Genomic DNA, 20,820 nt, shown 5'->3' with positions numbered 1-20,820 from the left:
TTATGGGATATTGTGTATAGATTGATGAGGGGGAAAAAAACGATTTAATCAATTTTAGAATATGTCACGTCCTGACCTTACTGGTCAGGATATAAGCTTATGGGTTATTTGTCATTGTAGTTTGGTCTGGGCGTGGCAGGGGGTGTTTGTTTTGTGTGTTTCTGGTTTAGGTTCTATGTTTTCTATTTCTAAGTTTAAATCTAGTTTTCTAGTTCTATGTTGGGGTTTTGGTAGGACCTCCAATTAGAAGCCGCTGGTTGTCGTTGCCTCTAATTGGAGGCCATATTTAGTTGGGGTTTGTTTCACTTGTGTTTTGTGGGTGGTTGTTTTCCTGTATGGCCTGTGTTGCCTTACGGAACTGTTTCGTCGTTTTTGTTTATTTTGTTTAAGTGTTCACGTTACTTCAAATAAAGAAGATGAGCACTTTACCCGCTGCGCCTTGGTCCAATCCTTACAACGTCTATGACAGAATAAGGCTGTAACATAACATAATGTGGAAAAAGTCAAAGGGTCTGAATAATTTCTGAATGTACTGTATAGGCATCTGGATTTCGACATGTCCTCTGTAGCATGATGACAATGGGTTATATTATATATACTTCTTGTGTAATTTTACACATCCTACTCTCTGAAAGCAGAGCAGAGTGACGCTAAGGATAAAAGCTGGAGTCTGTGCCTCTATCTGTCAGGTTTCTCTTAGAACAGACGAGCCCAGCACAATGATTAACAGCATGTTGGGTGAACACAATGCAAATCTATTTCTGTCAACAGAAATCAACTCCAGGCAATTACTGTCCTTTGTGTGCATTTGATTACTACAGCACTTTGAATGAAGCAGTCTTAAGCTGCCAGTTATAGAGACATTCATCAGTTGTCTTGCAGGGTGATTTAAATATCTTGTTGTTTTCCCATCCTTGTATCTCTCTCCGCCCTCACTCTGTCTGCTGGCTCTGGAACAGTTATGTATTGATGCTCTGGTAATGGCCTGCAGGATTCACTCAAATAAACAAGACGAACAGGGGAAGGAAATGTTTGGTTTTCTTTCCATCCCTGTTTTATTTCCGTCCATTATTCCCTGATTATTGATGTAAATGAATGGGGGAATTTGTTTCCGACCACAACTAAAATTAAACTCATTCTTTCTCATTATGGACCTCTTCAGAAGGTTATTTATTCCTGTGACACAGTTGCCTTATTTCAATCATCATCATCTGATTGTGTTATATTGTCTTCTGTTGGAGACCTCTTTTGTTCTAGACCTCTTCTTTTGGAGACCTCTTCTGTTCTAGACCTCTTCTGTTCTAGACCTCTTCTGTTCGAGACCTCTTATGTTCTAGACCTCTTTTGTTCGAGACCTCTTATGTTCTAGACCTCTTTTGTTCGAGACCTCGTATGTTCTAGACATCTTCTGTTGGAGACCTCTTTAGTTCGAGACCTCTTCTGTTCTAGACCTCTTCTGTTCTAGACCTCTTTTGTTCGAGACCTCTTTTGTTCGAGACCTCTTTTGTTCGAGACCTCTTTTGTTCGAGACCTCTTCTGTTCGAGACCTCTTCTGTTCGAGACCTCTTCTGTTCGAGACCTCTTATGTTCGAGACCTCTTCTGTTCGAGACCTCTTATGTTCTAGACCTCTTATGTTCTAGACCTCTTATGTTCTAGACATCTTATGTTCTAGACATCTTCTGTTGGAGACCTCTTTAGTTCGAGACATGTTGGTGAGCTCAAATGAAAACGCTTTTTGGCATGTACAAAGAGGGTTAGTATCAACATAGAAATCACAATTGGAATGGCTTTTGATTTTCCTATTGACCGTCACATAGCAAATAATTTAACATTGATGTATACAGTGTAATACCCTGTAAAAGAGAGTACAACAACTTTTTACATCTGTTTCTATCGACACAATTCTGTCATGTTCGCTAGTGGGCCAATACATAACCTGCCAATATGTTATGTTCAGTCAGACAAAGCTCACATTCATGCCTGACTCCCAGATGTTGAAAGAGCATCCGGGCTCTCAAGTCACTCCATCCAGGGGTTGTAGCAGGACAGGATCGTCATAGTGTTGTGTTGAGTAAACAAAGACTCTCTCTCTGCCAGATGCTCCCCTCGTTGACTGACCCTTGATGTACTGCTGTCTCTCTGATGTCTTTCTGTCTCTCTCTCTTGACTTCCTACTATCTCCCTGGGGCTTCCTGTCTCTCTGACGTCCTACTGTCTCTCTCCCTTAACATCCTACTATCTCCCTGGGGCTCCTTGTCTCCTGCTCAGCTAGCGCCCTGATCAAGACACACTGTGTCCTTCTTTCTTCACATACTAAGGTTGTAGGTTAATCATATATTGTACTACAATACTATTTTATATGTATCAGGATCAAAGCGTCTTTTATAGTATGTATCTATTTCAGAAATGTATACCGCACATACAGAGCCTTCAGAAAGTATTCAGACCCCTTGACTTTTTCAAAATTTCGTTACATTACAGCCTTATTCTAAAATGGATTAAATAAATAAAAATCCTCAGCAATCTACACACAATACCCTATAATGACGAAGCCAAAACAGATTTTTAGATTGTTTTGCAAAAACCCCCATAAATACCTTATTTACATACGTTTTCAGAAATGTTGCTATGAGACTCGAATCTGAGCTGAGGTGCATCCTGTTTCCGTTGATCATCCTAGGGATGAGTCCACCTGTGGTAAATTCAATTGATTGGACATGATTGGGAAAGGCACACACCTGTCTATGTAAGGTCCCACAGTTGACTGTGCATGTCAGAGCAAAAACCAAGCCTTGAGGTCGAAGGAATTGTCCGTAGAGCTCCGAGACAGGATTATATCAAAGCACCGATCCCCAAGGTCCCCAAGAACACAGTGGCCTCCATCATTCTTAAATGGAAGAAGTTTGGAACCACCAAGACTCTTCCTAGAGCAGGCCGCCTGGCCAAACTGAGCAATTGGGGGAGAAGGGCCTTGGTCAGGGAGGTGGTCAAGAACCTGATGGTCACTCTGACAAGGCTCCAGAGTTCCTCTGTGGAGATGGGAGAACCTTCCAGAAGGACTACAATCTCTGCAGCACTCCACCAATCAGGCGTTTATGTTAGAGTGGTGCCAGACGGAATCTACTCCTCAGTAAAAGGCACACGACAGCCCGCTTGGAGTTTGCCAAAAGCACCTAAAGGCTCTCAGACCATGAGAAACAAGATTCTCTAGTCTGATGAAACCAAGAATGCCAAGCGTCACGTCCGGAGGAAACAAAGCACCATCCCTACGGGGAAGCATGGTGGTGGCAGCATCATGCTGTGAGGAAGTTTTTCAGCGGCAGGGATTGGGAGACTAGTCAGGGTCAAGGCAAAGATGAACGGAGCAAAGTACAGAGAGATCCTTTATGAAAACCTGCTCAAGAGCACTCAGGACCTCAGACTGGGGCGACGGTTCAACCTTCCAACTAGACAACGACCCTAAGCACACAGCCAAGACAACGCAGGAGTGGCTTCGGGACAAGTCTCTGAATGTCTTGAGCTGCCCAGCCAGAGCCCGGACTTGAACCCAATCGAACATCTTTGGAGAGACCTGAAAATAGCTGTGCAGCGACGCTCCCCGTCCAAGCTGACAGAGCTTAAGAGGATCTGCAGAGAAGAATGGGAGAAACTCCCCAAATACAGGTGTGCCAAGCTTGTAGCGTCATACCCAAGAAGTCTCGAGGTTGTCATCGCTGCCAAAGTTGCTTCAGCAAAGTACTGAGTAAAGTGTCTGAATGCTTACATAAATGTGATATTTTTATATATATATTTTCTATAAATTAGCAAACATTTCTAAAAACCTGTTTTTGCTTTGTCAATATGGGGTATTGTGTGTAGATTGATGATGAACAAAAACTATTTAATACATTTTAGAATAAGGCAGTAACTAACAAAATGTGGGTTGAAAACTTTCCAAAGGCACTGTAAACATCACTGTTTAATTGAGGATGTTATGTTACAATTTGCTAGAGATCAGCCCTTTTACCTCTGTATAGTAATAAGTTATATATACATTACTAGTCAAAAGTTTGGACACACATAGTCATTCAAGGGTTTTTCTTAATTTTTACTATTTTCTACATTGTAGAATAATACTGAAGACATCAAAACTATGAAATAACACATATGGAATCATGAATCAAATCTATTCAATTTATTTTTGTCACATGCAGCGAATACAACAGGTGAATTGTCAGACCCTTAACCAACAATGCAGTTTTAAGAAAATCCCTAAAAAGTAAGCGATAAGAATACCAAATAATTAAAGAGCAGCAGTAAACAACAATAGTGGGGTTATATACAGAGTCAATGTGTCAATGTGCGGGAGGCACCGGTGTCGAGGTAATTGTGTACATGTAAGTAGAGTTATTAAAGTGGCTATGCATAGATAATAACATAGAGTAGTGGGGGTGGGTATCCATTTGATTAGCTGTTCAGAAGTCTTATGGCTTGGGGGTAGAAGCTATTTAGGAGCCTCTTGGACCTAGACTTGGCGCTCCGGTACCGCTTGCTTTGCGGTGGCTGGAGTCTTTGACCATTTTTAGGGCCTTCCTCTGACACCGCCTGGTATAGAGGTCCTGGATAGCAGGAAGCTTGGCCCTGGTGATGTACTGGGCCGTACGCACTACCCTCTGTAGTGCCTTGCGGTCAGAGGCTGAGCAGTTGCCATACCAGGCAGTGATGCAACCCTTCAGGATGCTCTCGATGGTGCGGCTGTATAAGACCTTTTGAGGATCTGAGGACCCATACCAAATCTTTTCAGTCTCCTGAGGGGGAATAGGTTTTGTCGTGCCCTCTTCACGATTGTCTTGGTGTGCTTGGACCATGTTAGTTTGTTGGTGATGTGGACGCCAAGGAACTTGAAGCTCTCAACCTGCTCCACTACAGCCCCATCGATGAGAATGGGGGCATGCTCGGTCCTCCTTTTCCTGTTGTCCACAATCATCTCCTTTGTCTTGATCACGTTGAGGGAGAGGTTAAACTGCACTGTTGGTTAAGGGCTTGTAAGTCTACACTTGTTGTATTTGGCGCATGTGGCAAATAAAGTTAGATTTGATTTGTCCTTGCACTAATCGGTCAGGTCTCTGACCTCCTCCATATAGGCTGTCTCATCGTTGTCGGTGATCAGGCCTACCACTGTTGTGTCATCAGCAAACTTAATGATGGCGTTGGAGTCGTGCCTGGCCGTGCAGTCATGAATGAACAGGGAGTACAGGAGGGGACTAAGTACACTCCCCTGAGGGGCCCCCGTGTTGAGGATCAGTGTGGCGGATATGTTGGTACCTACCCTTACCACCTGGGGGCGGCCCGTCAGGAAGTCCAGGATCCAGTTGCAGCGGGAGGTGTTTAGTCCTAGGGTCCTTAGCTTAGTGATGAGCTTTGAGGGCACTATGGTGTTGAACTCTGAGCTGTAGTCAATGAATAGCATTCTCACATAGGTGTTCCTTTTGTCCAGGTGTGAAAGGGCAGTGTGGAGTGCAATAGAGATTGCATCATCTGTGGATCTGTGGGTGCGGTATGCAAATTGGAGTGGGTCTAGGGTTTCTGGGATAATGGTGTTGATGTTAGCCATGGCTACAGACGTCAGTGCTACGGGTCGGTAGTCATTTAGGCAGATTACCTTAGTGTTCTTGGGCACAGAGACTATGGTGGTCTACTTGAAACATGTTGGTGTTAGACTCAGACAGGGAGAGGTTGAAAATGTCAGTGAAGACACCCACCAGTTGGTCAGCGCATGCTCGGAGTGCATGTCCTGGTAATCCGTCTGGCCCTGTGGCCTTGTGAACGTTGACCTGTTTGAAGGTCTTACTCACGTCGGCAGTGGAGAGCGTGATCACACAGTCGTCAGGAACAGCTGATGCGCTCATGCATGTTTCAGTGTTACTTACCTCGAAGCTATGTAGTAACCAAAAAAGTGTTAAACAAATCAAAATATATTTTATATTTAAGATTCTTCAAAGTAGCCACCCTTTGCCTTGATGACACCTTTGCACACACTTGGCATTCTTTCGACCAGCTTCATGAGGTAGTCACCTGGAATGCATTTCAATTAGCAGGTTTGCCTTGTTTATGGAATTTCTTACGTTCTTAATGTGTTTGAGCCAAGCAGTTGTGTTGTGACAAGGTAGGGGTGGTATAAAGAAGATAGCCCTATTTGGTAAAAGAACAAGTCCATATTATGGCAAGAACAGCTCAAATAACAAAGACATACGACAGTCCATCATTACATTACAGGCCCATCAAGACGTGTGTGTGTGTGTATATATATATATATATACTGCTCAAAAAAATAAAGGGAACACTTAAACAACACATCCTAGATCTTAATGAAAGAAATAATCTTATTAAAAACTTTTTTCTTTACATAGTTGAATGTGCTGACAACAAAATCACACAAAAATAATCAATGGAAATCCAATTTATCAACCCATGGAGGTCTGGATTTGGAGTCACACTCAAAATTAAAGTGGAAAACCACACTACAGGCTGATCCAACTTTGATGTAATGTCCTTAAAACAAGTCAAAATGAGGCTCAGTAGTGTGTGTGGCCTCCACATGCCTGTATGACCTCCCTACAACGCCTGGGCATGCTCCTGATGAGGTGGCGGATGGTCTCCTGAGGGATCTCCTCCCAGACCTGGACTAAAGCATCCGCCAACTCCTGGACAGTCTGTGGTGCAACGTGGCGTTGGTGGATGGAGCGAGACATGATGTCCCAGATGTGCTCAATTGGATTCAGGTCTGGGGAACGGGCGGGCCAGTCCATAGCATCAATGCCTTCCTCTTGCAGGAACTGCTGACACACTCCAGCCACATGAGGTCTAGCATTGTCTTGCATTAGGAGGAACCCAGGGCCAACCGCACCAGCATATGGTCTCACAAGTGGTCTGAGGATCTCATCTCGGTACCTAATGGCGGTCAGGCTACCTCTGGCATGCACATGGAGGGCTGTGCGGCCCCCCAAAGAAATGCCACCCCACACCATGACTGACCCACCGCCAAACCGGTCATGCTGGAGGATGTTGCAGGCAGCAGAACGTTCTCCACGGCGTCTCCAGACTCTGTCACGTCCGTCACGTGCTCAGTGTGAACCTGCTTTCATCTGTGAAGAGCACAGGGCGCCAGTGGCGAATTTGCCAATCTTGGTGTTCTCTGGCAAATGCCAAACGTCCTGCACGGTGTTGGGCTGCAAGCACAACCCCCACCTGTGGACGTCGGGCCCTCATACCACCCTCATGGAGTCTGTTTCTGACCGTTTGAGCAGACACATGCACATTTGTGGCCTGCTGGAGGTCATTTTGCAGGGCTCTGGCAGTGCTCCTCCTTGCACAAAGGCGGAGGTAGCGGTCCTGCTGCTGGGTTGTTGCCCTCCTACGACCTCCTCCACGTCTCCTGATGTACTGGCCTGTCTCCTGGTAGCGCCTCCATGCTCTGGACACTACGCTGACAGACACAGCAAACCTTCTTGCCACAGCTCGCATTGATGTGCCATCCTGGATGAGCTGCACTACCTGAGCCACTTGTGTGGGTTGTAGACTCCGTCTCATGCTACCACTAGAGTGAAAGCACCGCCAGCATTCAAAAGTGACCAAACCATCAGCCAGGAAGCATAGGAACTGAGAAGTGGTCTGTGGTCCCCACCTGCAGAACCACTCCTTTATTGGGGGTGTCTTGCTAATTGCCTATAATTTCCACCTGTTGTCTATTCCATTTGCACAACAGCATGTGAAATTTATTGTCAATCAGTGTTGCTTCCTAAGTGGACAGTTTGATTTCACAGAAGTGTGATTGACTTGGAGTTACATTATGTTGTTTAAGTGTTCCTTTTATTTTTTTGAGCAGTGTATATATAGATATACGATTCCTACGTAAGATTCCTACACGCAATACACAATGGTATTGTTTAACTCATTAGTCCCTCTGCATTAGTAAGACGTGCTGTATAGTAGTGTCCATGAGCCATATTCAAATTCGAGAGACTAGGAAAACAAAATAAATATACCTTACAGAGGGTTAACGTGGTTGACATGGCAAATAAATGTAAATCCCTTTTGTGGTCTGGACGGACCTCTGTGGTCAAGTCGATTTATTTAAAAGGACCTACAAGTTGTGCGTTGATAAACTGCTTCTGCAGCACCATAACAGGAGTGGCCATAACCCTCCCCACTTCTTCAGCTCCATAACAGGAGGGGGCCATAACCCTCCCCACTTCTCCAGCTCCATAACAGGAGGGGCCATAACCCTCCCCAGTTCTCCAGCTCCATAATAGGAGGGGCCATAACCCTCCCCAGTTCTCCAGCTCCATAACAGGAGGGGGGCCATAACCCTACCCACTTCTCCAGCTCCATAACAGGAGGGGCCATAACCCTCCCCACTTCTCCAGCTCCATAACAGGAGGGGCCGTAACCGTCCTCACTTCTCCAGCTCCATAATAGGAGGGTCCGTAACCCTCCTCATTTCTCCATCTCCGTAACAGGAGGGGCCATAACCCTCCTCACTTCTCCAGCTCCATAATAGGAGGGTCCGTAACCCTCCTCATTTCTCCATCTCCGTAACAGGAGGGGCCGTAACCCTCCTCACTTCTCCAGCTCCATAATAGGAAGGGCCGTAACCCTCCCCACTTCTCCAGCTCCATAACAGGAGGGGCCGTAACCCTCCTCACTTCTCCAGCTCCGTAACAGGAAGGGCCATAACCTTCTCCAGCTCCATAATAGGAGGGGTCATAACATATTTATTTTCCTCTGATAAGATAGTTTTTTTCTGTGCCGGAGTGTAACTCATTTCTAGATTATATTGACATGGCTGTAACCCCTGCTCCCCCGTTTTATACCTCTGTAAAGCTACTTGTCCACTAACAGCTATTCATTCACATTTCTCAAGAAAATCCTAAACAAACTATCAAATACAATGACTGAAATTGCACATCAGCACAAAATATTTGGTGGGCTATAGCTCTGACGTTGACTTTTTTCCTCCTCTCAGCTGTCATTGCTGAAATTGCTATACTGCTTCATGATAAACTTGGCCAGTGTGCAGCAGCTAGGTCAAGCTATTATTATTAAAGCAGGTGCTGAGATCTACACAGGATTTTACAATGGATTGTGGTTCTCTGTTGGGCTTAGTAGCTGTGAGGGCTGACGACCAGCAGCTAGAGACCTCAGTACGGGTTTACAGCCCCTTTGTGCCGACACACTGTGTATTTCATGGTGATGCCTTTATGTACCATTGTAGCAGACTATATTTCAATTTTTCAGTGGCTTTTCTTGAAAAGGTGAGAAAGTTAATGGACAGTTTCATGACATTGGGTTGTTATATTACATAAGTCCAGTCCGTCCCACCAGTGGCCTGCTTTATGACACTGCACTTTCCACACATCCTGGTTACTACTTTATTCTAAGTTATTTTCAGACTCAAATATTATAGGTGGCGCTGTGCAAATGGGGATCTGTTGCAGCAGCTGACTGGAATTATATATCTGGCCTGTTAGGCCTCATCGTCACAATGAATAGCTCCCTCCTCAACCCTGCCACAGTGGCAAACATCAGGGAGGCAACGATGAATGAATCATTCAGAAAAGTGCATTGCGGCTGTGACTTCAGGCAACATATGGCTGCTTCTCCTGCGCCCGTTTATGTCATCTGTAACCTGAGCACTCAGCGTTGGTTTGCTGTGCCTTTTGTCTGAAAGAAAGTACATTAATCTAGCAGATTGAACTGATGCGTGCCGCTTCTGCTTCCCTTGCATCTCATCTCCAACACGTTTGAGCTCTCACAAATAAACTCAGGGAACATCACCTACCATCGTAACCCCTCCCCTTGGCTCCAGCATGCAGTTCGGAGCCATCTCCTCTTTCTCCTCCTGCTGCTCCTCCTCCTCCTCCTCCTCCTCCTCCTCCTCAGGCTCACTTGATGGATGTAATTTCCCCTTGTCAATTTTTACTTCCTGTCTATGTCAGGAATTCATTTTCCAACCTGGCATGACAAATAATTATCCGAAATAATAGAATCTATACTGTAAATCATCTTGGTGGCAGACCTCAACACATTACAATGGACAGTTTTTCAATGTAAAACATATTTATAGGACACAGAGAGCTGGGACATGTACCTGGAGTCTGTAATTCCACTGATGTGCAACTGTGTTTCTGTAGGCAATTGGGGCTGTCAGCTTTTCTCTTCTAGTTGACATCCGTATTTATGTTCCTTTGACTCAATGTCTATTATGACAGATGACAAAAAGACTGTCTTCATGTCTTCAATGAGTTGTCCATCCATCTAACTGGCTGACCTGGCATTTGGGGTTTGTAATGTGAAAGCATCCTACTGTACTGTAGTCACACAATGAGAAGAGTAGCAGTCCATTTTAGGCAATTCACTGGTCATTTTTGGCCATAGAGATACAGTACATCTTAAAGTAGTTATTATTTGAAAATGAACTGTGTTCATGGTAGAGTAAATTATTTTCTTTGCCTCTCTACAATAGCAGTGCCTTAGCTGCTAACTGGTTTATCCTAAATAACCCTGGATTAGTCTGATCATGACTATGACCTTCTCTGCCTCTCCCTGTCATACGTTATTGTTTCACCATGTGTCACGGGTTCAAAGCTCACCAGCATTAAGGCAATCTTGACTGTCTCATCATTACTGGCTCCTGTGGCTTTTCCCCCACTACTCACCTATGGATGACAATGGAGAGAGAGGAGAGCGGCTGCTAATTACCGAGCACAACTTGAAATGTCTTTGAAGCCTAGCTAGAGAGCTCCCATTTAGGATGCAAATGAAAATCCAAATGGAGAAGATGAATATGAGATGAGATTTTCATCCTACTGCAAGGCACTAGTGTGCATACTTTAGGATTCATTTGAATTTGACCCCATTGTATAGGCCTAGTAGCTTCCATTGTCTGTAGATCTATTATCAAATCAAATCAAACTTCATTTGTAGACCTTACTGTAAAATGCTTACTTACAAGCCCTTAACCAACAGTATAGTTCAAGAAGAGTTAAGAAAATATTTACAAAATAAACTAAAGTAAAAAATAATAAAAGTAACACAATAAAATAACAATAACGAGGCTATATATAGGGGGCACCAGTACCGAGTCAGTGTGTGGGGGTACAGGTTAGTTGAGGTAATTTGTACATGTAGGTAGGGGTGAAGTGACTACGCATAAATTATAAACAGTGCGTAGCATCAGTCTACAAAACAAATTGAGGGGGGTGTCAATGTAAATAGTCATGTGTCCATGTGATTAATTGTTCAGCAGTCTTATGGCTTGGGGGTAGAAGCTGTTAATGAGCCTTTTGGTCCTAGACTTGGTGCTCCGGTACCGCTTGCCGTGTAGTAGCAGACAAAACAGTCTATGACTTGGGTGACTGGAGTCTCTGACAATTTGGGCTTTTTTCTGACACCGCTTATTATATAGGCCCTGGATGGCAGGAAGCGTGGCCCCAGTGATGTACTGGGCCGTACACACTACCCACTGTAGCTCCTTACGGTCAGATGCCGAGCAGTTGCCATACCAGGCAGTGATGCAACCGGTCAGGATGCTCTCGATGGTGCAGCTGTAGAACTTTTTGAGGATCTGGGGACCCATGCCAAATCTTTTCAGTCTCCTGAGGGGGAAAAGGTTTTGTCGTGCCCTGTTCACGACTGTCTTGGTGTGTTTGGACCATGATAGTTTGTTTGTGATGTGGACACCAAGGATCTTGAAACTCTCGCTCCACTACAGCCTCGTTGATGTTAATGGGGGCCTGTTCGGCCCGCTTTTTCTTGTAGTCCACAATCAGCTCCTTTGTCTTGCTCACATTGAGGGAGAGGTTGTTGTCCTAGCACCACACTGCCAGTTCTCTGACCTCCTCCCTATAGGCCATCTCATTGTTGTCGGTGATCAGGCCTACCACTGTTGTGTCGTCAGCAAACTTAATGATGGTTTTGGAGTCGGTTTTGGCCATGCAGTCGTGGGTGAACAGGGAGTACAGAAGGGGACTAAGTACACACCCCTGAGGGGCCCCAGTGTTGAGGATCAGCGTGGCAGAAGTGTTGTTGCCTACCCTTACCACCTGGGGGCGGCCCGTCAGGAAGTCCAGGATCCAGTTGCAGAGGGAGGTGTTTAGTCCCAGGGTCCTTAGCTTACTGATGAGCTTCGTGGGCACTATGGTGTCGAACGCTGAGCTGTAGTCAATGAATAGTATTCTCACATAGGTGGTCCTTTTGTACAGGTGGGAAAGGGCAGTGTGGAGTGCGATTGATATTTTGTCATCTGTGGATATGTTGGGGAGGTATGCGAATTGGAGTGGGTCTAGGGTATCCGGGAGGATGCTGTTGATGTTAGCCATGACCAGCCTTTCAAAGCACTTCATGGCTACCGACGTGAGTGCTACGGGGCGGTAATCATTTAGGCAGGTTACCTACGCTTCCTTGGGCAAAGGGACTATGGTGGATTTGGGTTTTCATTGCTCCATGCATTGTAGGATGAGGTTTAGGCTCTTAGTTTCTAGTTTTAGCAAGCATAGTATTGCATAACACCAACAACCACTCTGTTTACACCAGTCCCCTAACCATGTACTACTTCCTCCTCCACAGTGGACGGCTGCATCGATTGGTCAGTAGACCTGAAGAGGTACCGGGTACTAGCAGGGGAACCAGTGAGGGTGAAGTGCGCCCTGTTCTACAGCTACATCAGGACCAACTACTCCATGACTCAGAGCGCCAAGCTCCGGCTCATATGGTACAAAAACAAAGGGGACTCTGAGGAGCCTATCATCTTCTCCGGCCATCGGCTCAGCAAGGAGGATGACTCCATCTGGTTCCGCTCAGCTGAGCTGGAGGACAACGGCTTCTACACCTGCGTCCTGAGGTGGGTTTATTTAGTCCCTGTGCCTCTGAGGAATCAAACAGTTGAGCTTTTCTTACAGTAACCCCCAACCAAACACCATGTTTATTTTAGTCATTCACAGCCCATTGAAAGCCCACGTTTTCATTGGATAACAGTTCATGACTGATCTTGGCTAGTGGTCCCTCCCACATATTGTAAAGTAGTTTGAGAAGCCCTAATTTATCCATTTAGTTTACATCTACTTTCCAAAGCTACTGTGGTGAGTCAGTGTGTCTATTGTGATGCTGAACAGCCTCCTTGTTGCACGCCCACCGCGCCAGCCAAGCAAGCCCTGCGATTGCACACAGCATAAGGAGGAGGGAGAGATCCACATCGCATGCCATGTTTAGTTTCCTCGCGGAGGAATGCATGACTGGCCTTGCGAGGTTAGTTCACCCCTGACACTGAACTGTGGTTGACTCGTGTTGTGGAACATGTAACTGACATTCCACAAAAGAATAGGCTTTGCCAAAATCATTAATATCAAATCCATGATGCCCCTGTCAGTTCTATGCGAGAAGGATTGTGCTAGAATTCCCTCCTCGGATTATGACATCAAACAACCTGCGAATCATTTGATGAATAAATAAAAGGTGTTTTTATAACATCTAGTAAAAATATTTTCACTGTTCCTAGCTACTTTACCGTAAGAGTCAATGGTGAATAGAAAATAGAGACAACCTGACAGTGGCTTCAGCAAAACTCTCCTCAGATGAAGATCCAGCCCCTCTCTAACAAAGCTGATGCGTCTCCCTGGCCAATAATACGTGTTTTCTCCTCGCTCTGCACTCCCCTCATGCTACGCTAAAAGTCTATTTAGGAGAAGATCCTGTCACTTTCACCTCGTTTCTTATTTTACTTACTTTCCCACCGAGTTGGTCATAGCAACAGCCACAGCTCAGACAGCCAGGCGCAATGCATTCCAATGTGTTAGCTAGCTAGAGAATCATCAAGCTGAGCCTTATTCTTTTGCCTGGGGAATGACAGATCGTTTGTAAGGAGAAGAAAAAACAATACTGGAAATTGAAGTGGCATGTAGTCCTGTGAAATGTGTTATTGAATATAAGATACTGTATACAGTGATGTATCTTTATGAAGTAATCTCAATATCCTCCAAATTCAATTAATTGTCTGTCAAAGATGTTCAAGGTGAAAAGAGGAGAGAAGTCCTGTTTTCACGCTTTAGTTTCCATTAGTTTCCATTAGTTTCTCTGAAACAAAATGATGAGAAATCCAAATAAGTGGTGTTTTGGGTTTCTGTAGATCCCCAAGCTGCTTCTTTAATTAAACCCCAGAATACTGAAACTCCTAATAATGATACAAAACTACAGTCAGTACAGAGGAAGAAAGGCTGGCAGCACCCAGTTCTGAATCTAAAGGTAGGAATGTACAGTCTTCTGAGAGACAATTGCTTTAAAATTACATTGGCAGATGCTGCTGTGTCTGAAATGACAGGTTGGCTCTGGAATGACAGGGTGGCTCTGGAATGGAGGAATGTATTTTCTCAGAGGGTCTACTGACCGCAGGAGGGGTAATGTTCTGTGTCTGGCTCAGGCCCCCTACGCAGACCACTTGGAATAAAACAGACATCTTCAAACACACACAAACACATACACAGATACACACACACACACACAAACACACACTAGCCCTGCCATCGAGGCCTTGATGGCAGTTATATGGGGTACCAGGCGATGTCCTGTTTTATTGCAACATGAACAGTGACTAATCATGCCTGAATGCCAGAGAATCTCACAGCACCAGCATGACATGTTAAACTGTAGCCAACGAGTCGATGCAATCTGCCCGGCTAATGCGCCTCGAGAGACAGATTCACCACACCTTTATTTCTCATTCTCTCCAGTGAGGCTAGACGAACCTCCCACATCACAGCACTGATGGAGGGAGAGGCATTTCACACCTTCCCCCAAACAATGGACACACGCTTAGCTTTGTTCAATAACTTTATGCCGAGGAGAAATACAACACGTGTTCCCAAAGTCTGAGGGATGCCTCTTATACAACACGTATACAGTACATTGTCTGAGCTAGGCTAAACCCCAGAGGCCTGTAGGGCAATATGTGCCACCTGTCTTTTTCTCCCCTCATAAGATAATTGTTCTCTCTCCAATCGCCCGGATGTCACAGACCTTTTCTTTCAATGCGGTCCAGGTTTTTAACCTTTCTATTAATCTGTCCATGCAGGAGCCCGTTAGAGAGAGAGAGCCAGAGAAGCGAGTCTGTTCTTTGGCACTGGCTGAATCTACGCTACCACGCTTGCCAGTTCTATTCAAATATTAAATGCTCAAGCTTCAGCTTTTCACAACAATCAACTTTTAAACTCTCTCAAAACCACATTTATATTTACTTGGGCAGAGCCTATTGTTATAAATGTCTACAAAGAGGGGATGTAGAGTGATCTGTCTGGCTTTCATGGAATCACATCTAAGACAAATCTATGGGTATACAGTAACTTACCAAACAGTGGTTAAAAATGTTTTCAGTAAATACATTACAACGCTGTGTTCTACTCGACGAGGTGTAATCATTTTGTAATGTGAAGCCTCACCATATGAGGCTGTGTTCTACTAGACCAGGTGTAATCATTTTGTAATGTGAAGCCTCACCATATGAGGCTGTGTTCTACTAGACGAGGTGTAATCATTTTGTAATGTGAAGCTTCACCATATGAGGCTGTGTTCTACTAGACGATGTGTAATCATTTTGTAATGTGAAGCCTCACCATATGAGGCTGTGTTCTACTAGACGAGGTGTAATCATTTTGTAATGTGAAGCTTCACCATATGAGGCTGTGTTCTACTAGACGAGGTGTAATCATTTTGTAATGTGAAGCTTCACCATATGAGGCTGTGTTCTACTAGACGAGGTGTAATCATTTTGTAATGTGAAGCTTCACCATATGAGGCTGTGTTCTACTAGACGAGGTGTAATCATTTTGTAATGTGAAGTTTCACCATATGAGGCTGTGTTCTACTAGACGATGTGTAATCATTTTGTAATGTGAAGCTTCACCATATGAGGCTGTGTTCTACTAGACGAGGTGTAATCATTTTGTAATGTGAAGCTTCACCATATGAGGCTGTGTTCTACTAGACGAGGTGTAATCATTTTGTAATGTGAAGCTTCACCATATGAGGCTGTGTTCTACTAGACGAGGTGTAATCATTTTGTAATGTGAAGCTTCACCATATGAGGCTGTGTTCTACTAGACGAGGTGTAATCATTTTGTAATGTGAAGCTTCACCATATGAGGCTGTGTTCTACTAGACGATGTGTAATCATTTTGTAATGTGAAGCCTCACCATATGAGGCTGTGTTCTACTAGACGAGGTGTAATCATTTTGTAATGTGAAGCTTCACCATATGAGGCTGTGTTCTACTAGACGAGGTGTAATCATTTTGTAATGTGAAGCTTCACCATATGAGGCTGTGTTCTACTAGACGAGGTGTAATCATTTTGTAATGTGAAGCTTCACCATATGAGGCTGTGTTCTACTAGACGATGTGTAATCATTTTGTAATGTGAAGCCTCACCATATGAGGCTGTGTTCTACTAGACGAGGTGTAATCATTTTGTAATGTGAAGCTTCACCATATGAGGTTGTGTTAGAGGGTAGACAGTCTTTTAGGAAAAATCTATCCGAACAAAATAAAAATACCTTCTGAGACAGTATTATTGATAGATAAAACCAGTTAGTTATCAGACACACATACAGACAGACAGGCAGACAGAGATTCTCACAGACAGGCAGCTAGGCAGCGAAGCTATGAGATGTTCATTTGTAAGCCCCTCACTTGCAGAACATCATATAGCATCTGAAAGCTATGATCCTTATTGATGTCACCTGTTAAATCCACTTCAGTAAGTGTCACTCTCCATCCTCTCTTTGTAGACAATTGAGACATGGATTGTGTATGTGTGCCATTCAGAGGGTGAATGGGCAAGACAAAATATTTAAGTGCCTTTGAACTGGGTATGGTAGTGTGTCAAGAACTGCAACGTTGCTGGGTTTTTCACGATCAACAGTTTCCTGTGTGTATCAAGAATGGTCCACCACTCAAAGGACATCCAGCCAACGGCAGAACAGTGGTCAAAAATGGGTCATTGATGAAAGGGGACAAAGGAGGCTGACACGAATTACGCAGAGCAACAGACGGGCTACAGTTAGTCAACTGACAGTCCAGTACAACATTGGTGCCCAAAGACACATAAAAGAATGCACAACTCGTCGTTGCCTGACACGAATGGGGTATGGCAGCTTACAGAGTTCCTCTTCTTTTAGCAAACAACAAGAAACTGTGGTTGCAGTTGGCTAAGAAACAGAACACTGGACTGGAGAATTGGAAAAACATTGCCTGGTCTGATGAATTGCGGTTTCTGCTGTTTCACACTGATGGGAGGACTAGGGTATGGAGAAAACCACGAGTACATGCATCCATCATGCCGCGTGTCAACATATCAGGCTGATGGTGGTGGTGGTGTGATGGATTGGGGTGTGTTTTCATGGCAGACATTGGGCCTCTTGATAAAAGTGGAGCAACGTTTGAATGCCACAGGATTTCTGAACAGCATTGCCAATCAGGTGCATCCCTTCATGGCAGCAGTGTATCCATCTGCAAATAGATTTTTTTCAGCAGGATAATGCCACAATGGTTCCAGGAACATGACAGTAAATTCAACTTACTGCAGTGGCCTGCCCAGTCACCAGATCTCAATCCAAGATGAAATAAGCTATTCGGAGTAGAAATCCACTACCACCCAACTTGACACAACTGTGGGAAGCATTGTTGTCAACATGGGCCATCATGCCTGTGAAACGCTTCCGACACCTTGTAGAGTCTATGCCCCGACGCCTTGAGGTTGTTCTGAGGGGAAAAGGGGGTGCAAACATGTTCCTAATGATTTGTCTACTCCGTGTATTTTGAAGCAGTGAGAGTGATAATTAAATCAGTTTTCAATTTCATTGTATTTCCATTGTGAATTCATGCCACATATCTTGACTGACATACTGTATCATTTGACCACTACAGTGCATTTGTTATGATAATAATCCATATAAAGTACAGTCATTTGTTAAATTAGAGGTACGTGTGAAAGTGAAACCGTTGTTGAAGTCCAATAAAAGTCTGAGATAATGGGAAATCGAATGAGAGGCTAATATTGCTCTTTTGGAAGATTGGTAGGAGTTTTTTTGCAGAAAGTACAGATTGGCTCATCAGATATCATTTCCCATGAGGATTTAAGACCTTCTTTAGAAAGGCAAACACATGCCATTCTGGTGCACATCCAAGTGTTATCTGCCCTCAGGTTTTAGTCAACAGCCACTTTTCAGTGGGAGCTTGCTGATCGACATCTCACAGCCCTCTGAGCCAATGTTTTGGATGCAATCATCAGCAAAACAAAATGTAACATACAATTACCATACACCATTGCACAACAAGTTGAAGTCCAGAGGGGTTTCTTTGCCATCAATGGGCTCCCAAATACGAACAGAGCAGTAGACGACAGCCACATCGCCATAAAAGCACAATCCTAAAACAAGTTAAACTATGTGAACAGAAAAGATTTCCACTCTTAATGTGCAGGTGATAGGTTATGTGATGTGCAAATGACGCTGATGAATGTGGTGGCCAGGTGGAATGCACGACTCACAGCAATGTTGGCCTATACCCCTACAGGAGGGAGCTGTTGAGAATGGATGGCTTATTGGTCAGCTGCCTACTAATTTGAAGTATATTTGCCATTGTTAAAGCAACTTGAATTGTCCTAATGGTCCTCTCTTTGTAGCTATGTTTTTATTTTTACTGGTCAAGCCTCAATGGAGCGAGCCAAATAAAACCTTTTGGTTGTATTCAATCTCTAGTACTTCTATTTCAGTCTTGGAATATTTTTTTTCTTCAGAACTAATGCATGTCAGAGCAAAAACCAAGCTATGAGGACGAAGGAACTGTCTATAGAGCTCCGAGACAGGATTGTGTTGAGGCACAGATCTGGGGAAGGGTACCGAAAACTGTCTGCAGAATTGAAGGACCCCAAGAACACAGTGGCCTCCATCATTTTTAAATGTAAGACGTTTGGAACTACCAAGACTCTTCCTAGAGCTGGCTGCCCGGCCAAACTAAACAATCGGGGGGAAAGGGCCATGGTCAGGGAGGTTAGCAAGAACCTGATGGTCACTCTGACAGAGTTCTTGAGTTCCTCTGTGGAGATGGGTGAATCTTCCAGAAGGACAACCATCACTGCACCACTCCACCAATTATGCCTTTATGGTAGAGTGGCCAGACGGAAGCTACTCCGCAGTAAGAGGCACATGACAGCCCGCTTGGAGTTGCCAAGACTCTCAGACCATGAGAAACAAGATTATCTGGTCTGATGAAACCAAGATTGAACTCTGTGGCCTGAATGCCATGCGTCACGTCTGGAGGAAACCTGGCACCATCCCTAAGGTGAAGCATGGTGCTGGCAGCATCTAGCTGTGGGGATGTTTTTCAACGGCAGGGACTGGGAGACAAGTCAGGGTCGAGGCAAACATGAACGGAGCCAAGTACAGAGAGATCCTTGATGAAAAACTTCTCAAAAGTGCACAGGACCTCAGACTGGGGCAAAGGTTCACTTTCCAACAGGACAATGGCCCTAAGTACACAGCCAAGACAACGCAGTGCCTTTGGGACACGTTTCTGAAAATAGCTGTACAGCAACGCTCCCCATCCAACCTGACAGAGCTTGGGAGGATCTTCAGAGAAGAATGGGAGGAACTCCCAAAATACAGATGTGCCAAGCTTGTAGAGTCATACCCAATTAGACTTGAGGCTGTAGTCGCTGCCAAAGGTGCTTCAACAAAGTACTGAGTAAAGGGTCTGAATACTTATGTATATGTGATATTTCAGTTTATTTTTTATAACAAATTGGCAAACATGTCTGAAACCCTGTTTTTGTAATCAATTTTAGAATAAGGCTGTATTGTAACAAAATGTGTAAAAAGTCAAGGGGTCTGAAGGCACTGTATATTCCCAACGGGCTTTAAAGGGATGTAACGCCCTGGCCATAGAGAGGGGTTTTTTGTTCTTTATTTTGGTTAAGCCAGGGTGTTACATTGGGTGGGCGTTCTATGTTCTTTTTCTAGGTTTTTTGTATTTCTTTGTTTTGGGCCGTGTGTGGCTCCCAATCAGGCACAGCTGTAGTTCGTTGTTATTGATTGGGAGTCACACATAAGGAGCATGTTTTTCCTTTGGGTTTTGTGGGTAATTGTATTTTCTGTTTAGTTTTGTACCTAGCAGAACTGTAAGCTGTCGTTCATTTTCGTGTTTTGTTTGAAGTGTTTCTATGAATTAAATATTGAATATGAACACATCCTCCGCTGCGTATTGGTCCACCTTTTCCGACGATGACTTCTCTGTTTCATCTGACGACGAAGACAGCCGTTACAAGGGATGATTTTGACCATACGGTTGACCATATGGTTAATTAGGGAGCGTTTTGAAATGCAAATAGAAGAAGTTGTGCCCGAGCACTGAGGCTGAGAACAATTGGTATTTATCAATGATTATGACGTTTGTAAGACTGTTGGATAAATCACACTTTTTCTATGAGTACGAACATTCAAAATTCCTTTCGTAAAGAGTATCTTAGAATAGTTTATACGCAATATTAATAAATGAGGCCCCAGGAACTGGATTCCCAGAATCAGGGTTGAATAAGCAGGAAACCCAGAATGTATTGAAAGTTCCCAGAATTTTGCAACCTTAGTCAGAGCACTGTGGTGTTTGCATAAGTTTCTGACTGTGTCTGTGTGTGTACGCGCTTGTGTGTATGTGTGTGTGAAAGGCAACGGCACAGTAAGGAGGTTTGGCGCTGGAGAAAACCTGGCTGTATCGCTGATATGCTGCTCTGCGTAGCAGC

The 20,820-nt window shown here is 44.3% G+C and overlaps 1 protein-coding gene across 1 annotated transcript in view; it reads left to right on the top strand.

The window, feature by feature from the left end:
• The window catches only part of LOC115205035 (X-linked interleukin-1 receptor accessory protein-like 2), a 237,290-nt gene that overhangs the window by 189,430 nt on the left and 27,040 nt on the right, over positions 1-20,820 (top strand). The window contains exon 3 of the mRNA XM_029770595.1: positions 12,608-12,881. Within this exon, the coding sequence (XP_029626455.1) occupies positions 12,608-12,881 (274 nt within the window). The remainder of the gene's footprint in view (positions 1-12,607; positions 12,882-20,820) is intronic.

The sequence above is a fragment of the Salmo trutta genome, chromosome 13 (genome assembly GCF_901001165.1).
Source record: "Salmo trutta chromosome 13, fSalTru1.1, whole genome shotgun sequence".
Taxonomy (NCBI): Eukaryota; Metazoa; Chordata; class Actinopteri; order Salmoniformes; family Salmonidae; genus Salmo; species Salmo trutta.
Note: the sequence above shows the minus strand (reverse complement) of the source record. Positions and strands in the feature narration are given on the sequence as shown.